This window comes from Psittacula echo (assembly GCF_963264785.1).
Source record: "Psittacula echo genome assembly, chromosome: 3".
In the NCBI taxonomy this organism is placed as follows: Eukaryota; Metazoa; Chordata; class Aves; order Psittaciformes; family Psittacidae; genus Psittacula; species Psittacula echo.
Genome location: NC_137736.1, coordinates 52,963,355 through 52,980,286, shown reverse-complemented (window position 1 = coordinate 52,980,286; position 16,932 = coordinate 52,963,355). Strand labels below are relative to the sequence as shown.

The 16,932-nt window shown below is 38.2% G+C and overlaps 1 protein-coding gene across 1 annotated transcript in view; it reads right to left on the bottom strand.

Moving 5' to 3' along the window:
- Positions 1-419: 419 nt before the first annotated feature.
- The window catches only part of PUDP (pseudouridine 5'-phosphatase), a 76,274-nt gene continuing 59,761 nt past the window's right edge, over positions 420-16,932 (bottom strand). The window contains exon 4 of the mRNA XM_080613050.1: positions 420-2,365. Coding sequence (XP_080469176.1) covers positions 2,189-2,365 — 177 coding nt within the window. The 3' untranslated portion in view covers positions 420-2,188. The remainder of the gene's footprint in view (positions 2,366-16,932) is intronic.

Here is a 16,932-nt window from a genome sequence, read left to right as displayed (position 1 = left end):
GTTCCTTCAAAATAAACTCTGCGACATGCTTAATTTTTATTTTTTGCAAAACTCCCTAGTTATATTATATATATGCAAAACTTTTTCAAAGTTACTAATTACAGCTTATTAAAGCTTGCTCTACCTAGTAACTTCCCTGTTGGAATTCAGTAATTATGAACGAAGGGGATCCCAAGAGGCACCTGTTTTACACTTGAAAGCTCAGAATTACTGCTCTACAGTAACACTTTGTTTTACATAACATAAGTCAAAGGAGGAATTATACAGCAATATTTCTGTTATCTTGTCTGGGAAGACTAGCAATGGAATTCATATTTGATAGGATGTGCTGTTGTCACTGTACAAACACTAATGACTGCGATATCCATGAGCCCAAAGAAAAAGTGTAATAGGCACAATACGTACACTGAAACAATATCATCCTTTTTTTAAAAAAAATGCTCTAAGAGCCCTAGATGAGAAGCCTTTAACTGCAAACCATTACACTACGTGTATTAAAAATCTTCTGGTGTCATCTAGGTCATATTTGACTGATCATGCTGAATAACACTTTCTTAATTTTCTGAGGTATGAACAGACTACAGTAACAGAAAAAGGCAACAGTCTACATAAAAGATGTAAAATTTTGGGTTTCTTTTAAATCCAGGAGGGAAAAATAAAGTAAAGAGGCACAACCTAAATACTGAAGGGTCTACAATTCATTAATCTTTGCTCTTGATGAAAAACCTTAAGCTTAACACAGTTAAACACCTAGAGAAGATTTTTGTGAGAAAGATCACAGATAAACAGATGATATTAAAAAAAAAAAAAAAATGAGGCCAAAGTAGTCTTCCCATAATACATGGAAATTCTCTTATTTATTTCACACTCCTTGTCTTTATGGAGTTTGATATTTTACCAAGATTTTGGACTACCTTATGGACACTCAATTAGAAATTTAGTTTTTTAAATGCTGAATACAATCGTTCATTTTATAAAACAATCATGAACCCTGTGTAATATAGCTTTCTTTAGACAAAGTAAAAGACATTGCTTCCATAGTGTCGTACATGTACTTGTGGGTTTCACTAAAACCTGTCTACATGTCTTGTATTTTCTAAAGAGACACTTACCCTTGTCCTGATGAGATGCCAGAAACAGACAGAAGAGAGACAGATGACAACATAAACATTTTGTGGAAATTATGATAGCCAGGAAAATAAATTGTAAGTATTTAAATAAACCAAAACTACAATTTCTGTATTTTTAAAGTAGAAAGCAAAACTCTGCAGGGAACTTGGAAAAAAAAAAGGCTCAAGAAAGAGGTAAGAATGTAAAAGTAAGGACGGCCTGCAGAAAGCTATTTGGATACAACGGATTAAGGCCATAACTTTATCAGAATTGATGCAGGGAGACAAGATGGATTCATTTCACAAGAATGAAAGGGATGGCTCCATGGCAACATGAAAAATGAGAAGAATATAACGAAATGAAAGAATGAAGATGCAAAGCATTTTGGTTGGTTAAAACATAGGATCACATGATCTCATATAGCTCATAGCAGGTGATTACCACGCCAAAAAAGGTAATAATAGAATTACAGAATAATGGAAGTTGTGAAGGACCTCTGGAGGTCATTTCATTCAACTCCAAAGAAGAAAACAAAATAAGAAAACACAGAAAATACAACAAAATCCCTGCAAATAACTGGGAAAAAATAAAGACAACATGATACAAAGGGAAATAGAGGGACAAGTACAGGATGAGGAAATTGATAAACATGTTGATAGCAATAACTGTATCAAAAACAGTGTAATGGAATAAAAGCTAACCCAGAACAGATTTCTGGTTAATATCTAAACAGTAAGTCATTCAAGTGGAAACAGAACAAGAAGCTTCCAATGCAATTACAATAAATTGTCTAAATAGTTTCATAATATTCCCAGAAAACATTGTGATGTACAGAGAACAAAGCTGGATTCACTTCACAAGACAAAACGCTGCTTTAATTTAGCATTTATCATGAGGACAAATCATAAACATTCCAGGCAACTTTTAAAGGTACTGTGTGGAAGACTTGTTAGCAGAACTTTTGTTTTCTAGTTTTTGAGGAAGAAAGGAAAAGATGCAAAACAATCATAAAATCATAACAAAATTTCATTCAACTTTCCCAGTGTCCAGTTAAGTGCATGTACATAGAGATTAGGCACTAATCATATGCTGGTAAACCAAACAGTTCTGGCTTGAAATCCTCCATGGAGTTCAGCAGTAGTGTTGCCTCTTTTTTAAGATCTGGATTTAATTTTTCATCTGGAATCATAACTACTTGCATTCCTCCTGCCAGGGCTCCTTTGACTCCAAGTGGTGAATCTTCAAACACAAGACACTGAGAAACAAGATGAGGGGAAAAAAATATAGAATAATGTTACTATGAACTTTTAATCTTTTGTTCTAAAAGAGAGAATGATCCCAAATAAAACTTAGTAGGAAAGCTAAATTCAATTCCTGGCTTAGACACCTCTAATTATAACAAGGACAAACCTCCCAATTTGAACATCTGCACGGTAATTAACCTTAAATTCATTTCAATTAAAAAAACATCAACATGCATACTTCAATCCCAGCAACTGGTTATACAGATGTTCCGAAGTCATTTATTTCATAGGGATGGGTTTAAGCACAAGCTTACAGTAAATTTAAGCAAATGCTTTAAAACCTTTATAAGCAATTTAACTCTTCAAGACCAACTTTACAACCTGCAAAATGACAACCAGTGCTTTCACTTACTAGGCATGGCATTTCTTACATACACAAGATGAGGGAGACTACACTACCTAGGTCAGTATTAGGAGTTTGGATGACTGGAGGGTAAGACAGTCAGTTGTCTGAAGAGTGCTGTTGAATTTGTGCCCTATTTGCTTAACTCTTCCAAAGCAATGTTGAGAAAGAAAATTAGCAACTATATTGGAAGGCTACTTCTAGAGGAGGGACAGTGTAGTCAGGTAAAAGTTCCACGTCTTACAATAGTAGCAATAATTCAAGATCACAGTTTGGAAGCAAGGTTGTTAAAAATAATCACTACATTATTTATGAGAATTTTGCAATTTAACATCAGAATACTGAATATTGAATAATGAATATATAAAATATCATCTAGTCTGAACTTCTCTATATTAAAAGATAATGCTTTTGGAGTTCATTCCAGGACCTATATAATGAAACATCTCTTCCTGACATTACCCAGTTTTGAGTTTGAATTTTTGGTCATGGACAATCCAAAGCAATCTTTGGCATTCAATCATTTGAAAAATTCTGACCTACACTGACACTTCTGCAGTTCAGACTACATTTATTATCAATATTAGCACTGCTACTACTACTAATACCAAAATTATGGCCACATGTAATTTCAACAAAGATGTTGGGATGGTCAGTGCAATTTTCTCCACATTCTTCAGACAGTACAACTGCCTTATCACAAATTTTTCTCTTGTGCATTAAGCCCTTCAGTCTTTACTGATCTACCAAATCCCTTCTACGTACCCAGAATGGATTTCCTTATGCTTTTCTTCAGAACACAATAGACTTGGCAGCTAACACTGAATGGATAAGACTACTGATTTGCTAAACTTAGTTTTAACTTCTGACTGAATCCAGATATGACATACTGGGAGACCATAAAACAGCATACTGCATCTTCTAGGCTCTCTAACACACCAGGGAGTATTAAGGATGCACAACATTTGTTCTGGCTGTGCTCTAAGAGAACCAAGTTGCAACTTGCAAAACCTTTATTACGTTCAAAGAAAACATTTTTGCAAGATGTATTGAATGTCTGCACTATGTATATCAATCTATCTGAGACTGGAAGAATAAGAGGGAACAAAGCCTTTCTTTCTGCTTTCTTTTAGTTTTAATATATTGATTCTTGCCCATCAGCATGTCAGCAACCACTTGGAGTCTGCCAAAGAAAGTAAGGGGTGCTTTCTATTGCACACATAATAAGTAAAACTTAATTAATGACTTATAGTGATCCAACAGAATCACAGCAATCTTTTGTGCTCATTTCCTTTATACAGTCACTGAATTCCAGTTTGAACAATGTGATATCTTCAAATATTGATCATTATCACTATTACTAACTACAAATACATAACCAGCTGATCCTGCAAAGCTTGGAACAATTGCTGTTAGAACGGAAGCACGGTTCTGCCTATAGGTTTTGTTCTTAAGAATATTTTAGTTTGTGACTAAGCATTCTAAGGACAGTAAATGAAAACCTGACAAGTTTTGCCTTTTGAAAAATAAGCTTAAATGTGGCACAGAACAGCATTATCAGGACCTTTCAGAAACCTTTTTTAATCCAACCCATACAAAGAAATGTACTTCACTGCTCTGCCTTGGAAGACCTAACTGACTTCCATGATGTCAGTAAGCTTACTGTACAAAAGTAGCCAATGATTATGGAAAGCAATATGCGTAATGAAAAGCTTAACTAATTCCCTGGAACTAGAAGCAACTAAAACTCTTAATTAACAAAGAAGCCAGGCAAAAGACTCATAATTACAGTGGCTTTAATGTTACAGGTAATAAGTGTACTAGGTCTTCTTCCAGTATTTCTTGGTACTGGCACTTATTGTCAACAGCAACATTTTTAATGGATGATGAAAGGTTTACAGAGGTTCACATACAAAATGGATTTATTAACTTTGCTGCACAGAGATGTTATAAACTGTTCATTGTCCTGGTCCATGCACATACTAAAATTAGAGACATGAAAGCAGCCAGGTTCTTCCCCATTGCACGTAAGTATTGCAACATCAGCATCACTCCAACTGAGAGAGACAGATGAGATTTATACGGACTTCGGCTGAGATGCTGGCTGCTTCTCTGCATTATTTCTGAAACTTGTGTCACTGATCAATACTACTGCTATGAGATCTTTCAAAAGGTCATATCAATATAGGCCAGTTTTCACTTTGGAATGAACTAGATGCTTAAAAAAGTAAAGTAGCAAAGCACACTAATTTGTTTTTCACTCTATGAACCTAGAAAAATTAATCACTTAACCAAAGGAAGAAATAATAAAATTACTGCAGCACCTCAATACCACATCACCTTACATGAAATTTAAGAATGTAAGAAAGAAGAGTTAGTTGGGCCCTTGGTATGTACAGCAGGCCCTCTCCAACCTATATACTGTAAAAGACTTGATGGAATATTTATGTAACTAATAGAGATATACAAAAGTGTTACTGCAATTAGTGATAACCAAAAAGTCTGGAAGTTTGAAAGGTTAAAAACAGTTTTGAAATTAAGATTTTTAAAAACCTGTGAACATATAAGCACGGGAGTGCTTACTGAATAAATATCCTTTACAGCTGGGGCTTAAACCACGACAACCATATATGACACCATCAGCTCTAAAACAGAATAAAGAATAAAAAAAAAAAAAATGTAATTTATACATGTGGAACTTGTCTTCACATTAAACACTACCATCTATTGATCTATAAAAAAAGAATGAAAATTTCCATCATCTTTAAAAAGGGTAAATATAGCCTCAAATTCTTTCACATTGTATTAGAAAAATCTTACGTTTGCTGGTTCTGGTCTGGTCTGGTTAGGCCCTTAATCTCAGTGAAAACATTTGTAGACATGGGGACTAAACTACTTAATTTAGCACTCTGCCTCTGAACCAGAGTATTACTAGTAAAAGTATTGAGTATTTCATTCCCTTTGATAAAAAGAGTGAGAAGGAACTGAGTATTTGTTAACTTCTTCTTTTCTTCTTTTAATATATTATTATTTTTACACTGTATTCCCCATATGCTTCATTGGAAACAGCTGCGTATTTAATGAGAAAATATTACAGTTTTCATTTTTTTACTGTTATCACTGTGACATTTACATTGTGGTCTGTTCAAACTCAAGTCAACATGGTTAAGTCTTTCACTGAGCAAAATATACTTAAAAAAACCCTTCAATCCTATTGAGTCTTACAAAGAACTAATAACTCCCCCTTCCCCCAAAAAATCAGACGGCATTCTGGGGACACAAGTGGTTAAAAACCAAATAATAATAATTAATTTTATTCTTTCCTCCTGATCGATGAAAGCACAAAGGGAAAACAGCGGAATTTTAAGGTTTCAAATCAACAGTTTCAAAAAGGGATGGTAAGACTCTGCAAGGTTATCCTTATATTCTTTCTCCTCTGAACAGGATCAGCCTCTGTTTGTGCTTGGTGAGAAGAGACAGTAGAGGATTATTGTATCTCCTATCCTCAAATGACACAGAAGCATTTGGTGTCAGAAAGTGACATATTACGTTTGGGCCCTCTTATAGATTGCATATTACACTTCTGTAACATTTTTATTTATTATTGTTTTTTCTCCTTCATAATCAAATTAACTGGTCAAAAGTGTGACGTTATTTGTAAAATTTGTACTCTGGAAACATTTGGTAACCTTATACATTAATTTATGTATACATGCACAGTGCAGTCTTCTATAAGCATTTAAAGCCTAACTCAAATTCCATCATATCACTAAAAGAAACCCACTGATTTTAATCAGTGGACAGTGAGCCACAAAACAGGCTGCAGGAAGAAATCTACCAAGTACAGGCAGCTCATGTTGATTTCAGAAAGACGTTGTTCATCTCTGTCAACCAGAAGGCAGTCAGACCTTTCATTTCTACAGGTAACTTGTTAACTGTTCACGTCCAGAAATGTTTTTACTCTCCTCATTGTGAAAGCCTAGCTTATACTCTGTGCTCATAATTCCAAACTAAGTAGTATCCAAGAAATACATTATCAGTCTGGAATACATTGCCACTATGGGTTTTGTTTTGTTCAAAAACTTTCATCTCTTTTTTTCTCACTGACTCAATTTTTTTTTCAGATTTTTAAAATAATTCCATTGCTGATCAACTGTCTTACTAGTGTGAGTGACTCAGGAACTTTCAAGAACTATAAGATAATTCAGAATACAACACAAACCCATCTATATCTCTTACAAAATACTGAGATGCTGAAAAGATGCTGCTTATCACTTACAGGAGGAGGTGGAAATTCACAAAAAGAGAGAGGAAACCAACATGTCATAACAGATGCTGGGCTACTTTTTAGGCAACTTGTGCCTTCTTTTTTCAAATGCTTTGATATACAAAGTATCAAGGAACAGGGGGAAATGTATTTCTGGGTGACCCATTTACCACCAGAGTTACTTAAACATTATTGAATAAATGCATTTTAAGCAGCTATAGTATTTGCAATTTTGGCCTCCCACTGTGTTAACTCTCTGAAGAATTAACAAAGAAACAATAATGAAATAAGTTGATTAACATCTCTCTGGACATACACTCTTTCCAAAAATAGTTGAGAAAAGTCTCAGCAGCAATAACGAACTACATTTTATTTTAAGGATGTATGCCAATTTGACTAGCCACGGATAACAAAATCATATTAAATATGCCATTTAAGAAAGCTATGCAGCTTAGAGGCCCACACCTTCGTTCCATTAAAGAAAATAAGGAGTAAATCAAGATGGTTGTAAGCGCTATAAGAAACGAACAAACAAGCTGGAAACTTATAATAAATTGAATTAAGCATCAGAGTATTCAGAATCCTAACTACCAGTCACCATTCTTTATGATTTAATGATTCATATTATGAACTGTTTGGAAATTATACACATATAAAGCTTTTTAATTCAGATTTTTATTAACTTGGTACGAGTACGTTGCAGACTAGTACACAAATCAAATTATTTACCAGGAGTCTTATAAGATAAAAACCATTAGAGTAATAAAAAAAAAAAAAAGAAAAAAAAAATCAAGTGTGTTACATCTGCACATAATTAGATCACTCTGCATTTCCAGCTCTTGCATAAATGCCACTTTACATTTCAACTCATACCAGCAGCTACTCTCCCATAGACCAGTTCACAGGATGTTATCTAAAGGTGGGCCAGAAGGAGTAAAACAGTTTAGATGGGGAAGAAGGAGCAGAAATTTCAAATTTCTTGCTTGTTTTCAAGACCTGATCAAGTGAAAGAAAGTGCTTCTGTGAGTGACAGTCAGATCCAGACACAGCGGCTCTGTGAGGCAGGGAGAAGGTCACATTTACATGCGGGGTTACTCTGATCATTCCGGATGGCTGGAGCACTCTTTTCATAGAGGACTGTGTGTTTAGAGGACAGCACACTGGGAACTTTGTATGGCAACTCGTGTTACAGGCCTCAAGGAATTCCCAGGCATTTCTAAAACAGTGTTCAATTTTCCTGGCAGCAGAAATCTAACTCAATCAACTGGAGCGTGGATTAGCCAAAGAAGAGTATTGTTCTTTTAAAGAGAACACAAAGCAAATACTCAAGACGTTCTTTACTGAGGTTACTCATACTGTGTTAACACGCTAGGGTTTTATGCCACTTATCTCTAAAAGTGGCCTAAAAAGGAATTCTGTGCAATGAAACAATTAATTTGTGCTGCCTTATCTTCCACACAGAAGTATCTTTACTAAAACCACTGACTTTCTTGACATGTAATATACAACACATTTAAGTAACTGCAGCTTGCATGCAGAGTTCAGTACGGTAGGATAAATTAAACTGGAAGGATCCCTGGAGGCCATTTTGAAGCATCCCTATCCAATGCACATCCAGCCAGAGCAGGCTGCTCAGGGCCTTGACCAGGTGAGCTTTGAGTATCTTCAAGGATGTAGATTCCACATAGCTCCTAGGCAACCTGTTCCCGTATTTCACCACCCTTATGGTGAAAATGGTTTTCCAAGCATCTAGCAGGAGTTTCCTGTGTTCCAGCTTGTGCCTGGTGCATACTGCATTATTACTGTGCACCTTGGAGGAAAGCTGGCCCCATCTCATGAGCAAACACATCAGAGATACAAACTAGGTACATCCAAAGGAGGAGCTCTTCTGGTGAATCCATACTCTATGTCTCAAACTGAAACTGGAAGTAGGTATCAGAAGTATTTCCTGAATAAATGGATTGACCTTTTTGCCATGGGGAATATCTACAGTTGCAGGCGCAGCATGGCAGGCTGATGATGGCAGGTAACCTGCCTATTTTGTGTAGCTGGACATCACCACTTGCCTAAGCATGTGTTCAGGCAAGTGCATCTCCAACTCAGCAAGTGCTGCAAAAGGCCCCTAATTCTCATGGAACAATCAATTTTTTTTAAGCAGCATAACATTTTCAGAACAGTGTCTTTTTGTTCCATAATATCTTCTTCACCACTGTTATCTTACCACACAGAAAGGCCAGCCTGCATTCTGAAATGTACCTTAATCTGATCTAACCAACACCTTAATTATTGTATAATCCTTGCCAGAAGTGTTAATAACAAACCACATATGCTTCAGACATGAAGTCATTTCCTAATTTCCTTAGTGAAGAATGAAAGGGTGAGAAGAGGCATTCGCCTTTAAACAGGTTTTCATTAGGAGTGAAAATAAATAATGGAAAAGGTCTTTTTTTTATATTCAGTAAAAGTTTCTCATTGAACCATACATGACACAGTGTCACCAGTCTGGAGTGACTTGGTGAGGTATAGCTGTGTTACACTTTTAACTTTTCATGATCTGAAAGAAAAGTGTTTTTTCTTCAAACAGCAGAAAGTTCTCTTTTAGAGAATATTTAAGATTAATAGCATGAAAGTCCAAGAACAAAGCCACAAACTAGCACCTTTACGTAAAGCAAACAAAACACTAAAAAATTTTCTGATTATGATCTTCTATATATTTCAACTACAGGAAAGAAATATGAATATTAAAAAAGGCAATTCTATGTTTTCAATATAGATTTTCTAAGAAGTTGCTTAGCCAACAAAGTACACAAGTAAGTTAGAAAAAGTATTAACTTCTAATTTGTCAAATTTGGATAAAATCCTGAACGGAATCTTAAATACCTCTTAGAAAGTGGCTTTTGTAATTTTTAAAAGAAAAAAAAAAACCAAACCATTTTTATAATATTGCTTGGAAAAAATAATTTAATAGCACTGACTTCACCAAAAAAAAAAAAAAAAATCAAGAGAATGAAAGCAGCAAATTAAAAGGTAATTTTACTGCAGTACGAACCAAAGCCAAGAACAACTCCTAAAATCCTTATAAACTGTAGTATCTTGGATTCACCTTATTAGAGTGCTGGAAGAGCCAAAGAAGAAGAATAAACTTAAGATAATCAGCACTAGGAAGAACCACTAGAATCTGAAATAACATTTACCTATTTAAAATACTGCATGGAAACACTTTTTTTCCTTTTTTAAATGCACTGATGACCCACAGTTATCAAGTAGTGCCTATTTTTCTATTAGACCAGCTCTACAAGAAAAGAGAAGGCTACCAGTCACCTCACTGAAAGGCTCAGTTCTTATTTTGACTCAAGCATATTTACAGGCAGAATAAAAGGTCATTTTCAGCAAAAGGAATAAGGGGTGTAAGATGTAAGTGACCATTTCGGAGTAAATAATGGACAAAAATAGAAAAACATTCCAAGCCAGGCTGGATGCGATTCTGGGCAACCTGATCAAAGACAAAGATGTCCCTGCTTATTGCAGAGGGTTTAGACAAGATGACCTTTGAAGGTTCCTTCCAACCCAAATTATTCTGTGATTCCATTTAACTCTGTATATGTATGCATGCATATAAATAGATGGTATATATATGGTATCTACGCAAATAGTCTCCTTTCCTGTAGTTTAGGGCTTATTCAGTTTAATATATATTGAAATAGGAACTAACACAGCTATGATTGAGCATTGGATTAGTAACTAACAGAGCACATGGGATTAAGGGCACTCTTAGCAAGTTTGTCAACAACACCAAGCTGTGTGGTACGGTCAACATGCTGGAGAGAAGGGATGTCATCAAGAGGGATCTTGACAGGCTAGATAGGTGGGCCAGTGAGAACCTCATGGAGTTCAACAAGGCCAAGTGGAAGAAACAAAACATGAGCTTGCAGTATGCATCTGCAGCCCAGAAAGCCAACTGTATACTGGGCTACATCAAAAGGTGCATGACCAGCAGGTCGAGGGAGGTGATTCTCTCCCTCTACTCCACTCTCATGAGACCCCACCTGCAGTACTGTGTCCAGCTCTGGGGCCCCCAACACAAGAGAAACATGGACCTGCTCGAGCAAGTCCAGAAGAGAGCCATTAAGATGATCAGAGGGCTGGAGCACCTCTACTATGGAGAAAGGCTGAGAGAGCTGGGCTTTTTCAGTCTGGACAAGGCTCCCAGGAAACCTTGTAACACTCTTCCACTATCTAAGCAGGGGCCTACAATAAATATGGAGAGGGACTTTTTACAAGATCTTGTAGCGACAAGGCGGAATGGCTCTAAGCTGAAAGAGGAGAGTTTTAGATTTGATAGCAGGAAAAAAAGTCTTCAGTATGAGGGAGGCGAGACACTGGAACAGGCTACCAAGAGAAGTAGAATTTTCTACGACACTGGCTTAACATTAACACTAGTTCAGGAATACCAGCCATGGTATCACCAACTAACTGCATCTGTCACACAACTTATGACATGAGTAACTTCTTTTAGGTACTCAGTTCTTCAAAGAAACAAGTTTATCATTATCTAAGTTCTCATCAGCTTTTTCTTAATATCATTTTTATTTAAAAAACCTCTCATCTGTATATTTCAATCAGAAATAATGTCCACATGTCAACAGGGTATAAAGCTAACAGATGGCAAACTAATGTAAAAGGAAAACTACCACCTATCTGCCTGTAAATTGATCTCTCTTGGGCAAAGTTCTTAAAACACTGTAACAGGCCATATGCTTAAGTGACAACTACTTGCTCATCCAATGCAACAACGATTTCATATTAAAAGTAAGAATCACCACTCACATAATGAATCCACAGATCTGAATTGTCCTACATTTGCTGACCTTCAACAGTTTGAGTGAGTCTTTGGAAGAGATGAGAGCTGGTTTCTGATTTAAACTAAAAGTGTCCATTCCTCCATGACTGTTAGGAATTTTTACTCTGAACTTGATGTCATGTTACTGTGCTGTTGCATTATGAATTACAGATGCCCATACATAATATACATACACACAAAGAAAATGAACAAATACGTAAGTTTCATGTGGACTCAGAGAATTATGAGATCCCAGGATGACTGAGGTTGGAAGGAACCTCTAGAGGTCACCTTGTCCACACCCCTGCTCAAGCAGGGCCACCTACAGCCCAGTACTATGTCTAGACAGTGCTTTAGTATCTCCAACGAGGGAAACTCTACCTCCTCCTTCGGCAACCTGTGCTAGTGCTCAGTCACCCTCATGGCAAAAAGGTCTTTCTTGATGCTTAGAGGGAGATGCTCCTCTGTTTCAGTCTGTGTCCACTGCCTCCGACTCCGTCACTTGGCACCACTGCCAAAAGCCTGGTTCCTCCCTTCTTTGCATCTTCCCTTCAACTATTTACTTATATTAATAAGAATATTCTGCCCTAAGCCTTCTGTTCTCCAAGATAAGGAATTCCAGCTCACTCAGCCTTTCCTCACAGGAGAGATGCTCCAGTCCCTTCATCAGCTCTGTGGCCCTTTGCTGGACTCCCTCCAATAGCTCCATTTCTTTCTCGTATTGCGGAGTCCAGAACTAGACACAGTACTCCAGGTATAACCTCACCAGCGCTGAGTAGAAGGGCTGGATCACCTCCCTCAACCTGCTAGCAACACTCTCCCACAATCAGCTGCCTTTGCCACAATGGTACATCGCTGGCTCATGGTCATCATGGTCACAAAGATGATCAGAAGGCTGGGGTACCTCTCCTATGAAGACTGAAAGAGTTCAGTGTGGAGAAAAGGCGGCTCAGGAGAGACCTTATATTAGGAGAGACCCTATACCTAAAGGGGTATACGAGAAATTTGGAGAGGGACTTTTTACAAGGGGCTTCATAGGGATAGGACAAAGGGTAATGGCTTTAAACTGACAGAGGGTAGATTTAGATATTAAGAAAGAATTCTGTATTGTGAGGATGGTGAGACACTGGCACAAGTTGCCCAGAGAAGCTGTAGTTGCCCCATCCCTGGCAGTGTTCAAGGCCAGGCTGGATGGGACTGTGAGCAACCTGGTCTAATGGAAAGCGCCTCTGGCCATGGCAGAGGGGTTGGAACTAGACAATCTTTAAGGTCCCTTCCAACCCAAACTATATGATTCTATGAACTTGGTGGCCACTGGCCATGTTTCATGGTGGGTTTTGTTTTTTTTTTCTTTTTTTTCTCCTGAAAATGAGATCAATTTGCTTTTCTTTCCTGTTCAAAAGTGTACAACCTCGCTCACTGGGGCACAGGCAGACTGCACTATAATGGAACTTCTAAATTTAAAGGTTTGAATGACAAACGTGCAGAATATACAGCAAAACATTGCTAAGTGACCAATAGAAAACCTATGATGAGAATATAAAATGTTCTATTAAAAAGTGTCTTGGTCACCCCAATACTGATATAAACACATTTCTTCACAGTTAAGCCAAAGGCAAATTGCCTTCTCTACAAATCCTTTCAGTCAACCTACAAAAAAGCAGCTGAATTAATGTGTTTATAACATGTACTTATTTGAGGAAAAGACTAAGTCATCTTAGCCTCAGCACAGGACACCTCTATTTTCTTCTTTTTAAAATCAAATTATATGCGTTTATCTATTAGTAAGACTACCATGACATAGTGCAAACAGTGATTTTGCAGTGCGCTAACCATCATAACACATGACCTGAAAGGAAACACCTCTACTACAGCAACATGATCAGTTCAGAAATAGACACTGCCACAGGAATTGCCAAGAATCTGGATAAACTGACAGGCAGCTGAGTGCTATGAGCAGCATTTTGCTGATAACTTGGAAGCTTCAGCTCCCAGACAGTATATAAGGATTCCCTGGGGAAACCAGACTGCAGCAGGTATGTCAAGGTGACAAAGTATCGCTGCCACACAATCCACTGAAAGATATGTTCTGGCTACCAAGTAAAATATGCTGTGACTAGGAAAAAAGAAGGAGGACAGGCTGTCAGGCAAAGAAGCAAAAGAGATTCTCAAGATACTGTGATTCAGTATACAAGAAATATATCAAGTAATTTCTTTTCCCTTTTTTTTTTTTTTCTGATTTGAAGTTGTACTGTTTTCTCTCCATTATATTTAAAAATTTTGGTAATTGATTTCAACTGCTTCTAGTGAAATACAGGTAAGATTCCTTACTGATCAGAGAAAATTTATAAATCAGATGGCAAATATGTCTAAAGAATGAGGACTGAAATTTCTCATCCATAGATAAGGATTGTCTTGGGGATGTATGTTCTGTGTTTGCAGGTCTTGAAAATGTAGCTAAACACATATTCCTCAACAGTTTTAAAATTTTATTCTTAGCAAGGAAAATAATGTCAGAAAAGACACAGAAACTTCTTTCTTCAATGACCCTCCATCTGCAGATAAAACACTCCAAGACTTTCAAAGCCATAGACTACAGTTTCCTTACTGAGAAGTAAAACAGCCATTTAGAAGTAGCTTTATGGAATATCACGAGATTATGGTTAAAACCAGAAACCATTAGTGCATCTAGAACTGCTGTTGTCATAATCTCAACCAGGTCAACTTTTAACTTTGCTGTTAAAAGGAAGAAAATCTTACAAAATCAAGTGACAATTGTTATTTTCAGCTTCTTCAGATTACCAGCATCTTGCATCTAAATGGAGAGCAAAGATGTTGCTCATGACACTCTGAATGCTTTTCTCAACCAGGTTTTCTTCTGCTTGGCAGTGGCAGTGCCGCCAGCTGAGGTTCTTCACTCCCACATGTTCTCCTACTTTCCTATCAACTAAAAAAGTTTTTCTCTCTACTTTGGGTGCCTTCCTAACTACCCTCTTTGGAGAAAAGGAGCACAGCTTAAAAACTGTCTACAGTTTTTAATTAACAAGAATCTCCTTCCAAATCTTCTGTGACTATGAAGCATCACATTACTAATCACAGAATTGTTAGGGTTGCAAGAGACCTCTGGGGATCATCTAGTCCAAACCAAGGCAGAGCCACCTACAGCAGATTACACAGGAATGTGTTCAGGTGGGCTTTGACTTTAGTGATTCCAAAGAGCATCCATGTAGCATTACTAGTTAAAATTGCCAACTCTGTTTCTACAGGAGGGATCTATACATCTTTGTATCTAGAAAGACATATATATATATACATACAAACATACACACATGCTAGTTTACGTGATAGATGTGCTGGTCTTCGCACACATAGCAGGAGCAACAAGGGTAGATGGGGGAGCCTGAATCACACCCTGCCTGGCTGCTTCCAGGCCCAGCACAGCTGCTGTCAGCTATTACAAACTGATCCCTATGATGCAGGATGGTCCAGGAGGTGCAGGGGCAAGGGAGCCCAGCAACCCAGAGAGGCAGTGGAAGCTCGTAACTCAGCCACTCCTGATGCTACAGGAGCCCCCAGGGAGCCCTGAAGCTGGGCCAGACCCACTTGGATGTGCCAGCAGGACAGGCTCCACACATCAGGGCACCCCATGGGAATGAGGACAGAAGAGGCTGGTGGGATGTGAGCAGGGGCCATCAGTCCACTTGCCCAGTTTTCCCTGCACCAGCCTGTCCTGTCACCTCTAATTAAACCCAATTTCTGATAGTTTTCCTGGGCAAGGGCTTACTATTGTGCACGCTCACCTGTGTGGAGGTCTCAGTGTCAGCCCTGCCGCAGGACCAGGGGTCCCACGTGCCCACAGTGCAGCACCTGCAAAGAGGGTGGATGTGCAAGTGAGCATGTGAGTGCTAATGAAGAGCATGCTGTACTTGCTGGAAAGGAGGTGAAGTGGCCTGGGAGCCAGGTGTGTCTCTACCAGGGGTAGCACAGACAGCACTGGCTCTTGCAGGGACAGGGTAGGCAGAGGTTAGCTCTGGCCAGCTGCTGCAGAGACAGTGGTGTTTGGGGCAGTCTGAGAGACCCATCTGTGTGTGCACGAGAGACTCTCTGTGGGATGTGACGGGTGCAAAAGCACCCAGGACTATTTGGATAGGCTGTGTCTAAGGCACCCACTGCATGGGTGTCGGTGAGAGAAGAAGAAGGAAAAGGATCTGCACTGAAGGCTAGAATGGGGCTATGGCACTGGGGACTCATGCCTCCAGGTGCCAGTGACTGGAGAGACTGCAATCCAGGGACAGCTAACTGCCTAAATCCAGCTGCTGAAGGAATCCTCACTGCACATATACATATATAATTTGCACTAATAGACCTTCATCCTGATCAGCCAGAGAGGGGAACAGGATGAGACCAATGGTGCTCTCTGTACTTGTATGAGTGATGAGCATTTCTACTGTGCTGTTCTGTGGGGCTGGCATGTGTACATGCATGTTGTATATGCCATGTGTGCTCACATGACTACTGAAAACATGTTTTCAGCCGCACTGCTGGCTGTGTTTGGGATTGTGGAGTTGCAGCACCCTCGCTCCTGTCAGGCTCCTGGATTCAACACAAATATATACACACAACTGCATATATGCAGTATATACAGTTTAAAATATATATCTCCATATATCTCTATGCAGATTATTTCTCTCTATATATAGATATAAAACTGCATGCATTTATAAAGCTAACATTAAATGCAGTAAAAAATGTCAAGAACACTAACTCAGGAAGGGCTGGGGAGAATAAAGCAGCTTCCACGATACTTTGTCAGGACTGAATCATATCTCCTGGATAATGAGGATTTGGCAGGAACTAAAACTGTGCTTCAATTCAATGTGAAAGTACCACCAGCAGAGCATAAGCATTGTTTTGGGAATGTACCGATAAACTGAAGTTTGTAGTCCTAAATTATACATTATCTGATGTTTCATAGTCATTACATGTTCAATCTAATTCAAACATTTGCAATGATGCTTTCCCTGTCTGAATGATACTTAATTGGAAAACGCAGTGGGTGGGGTCCTTG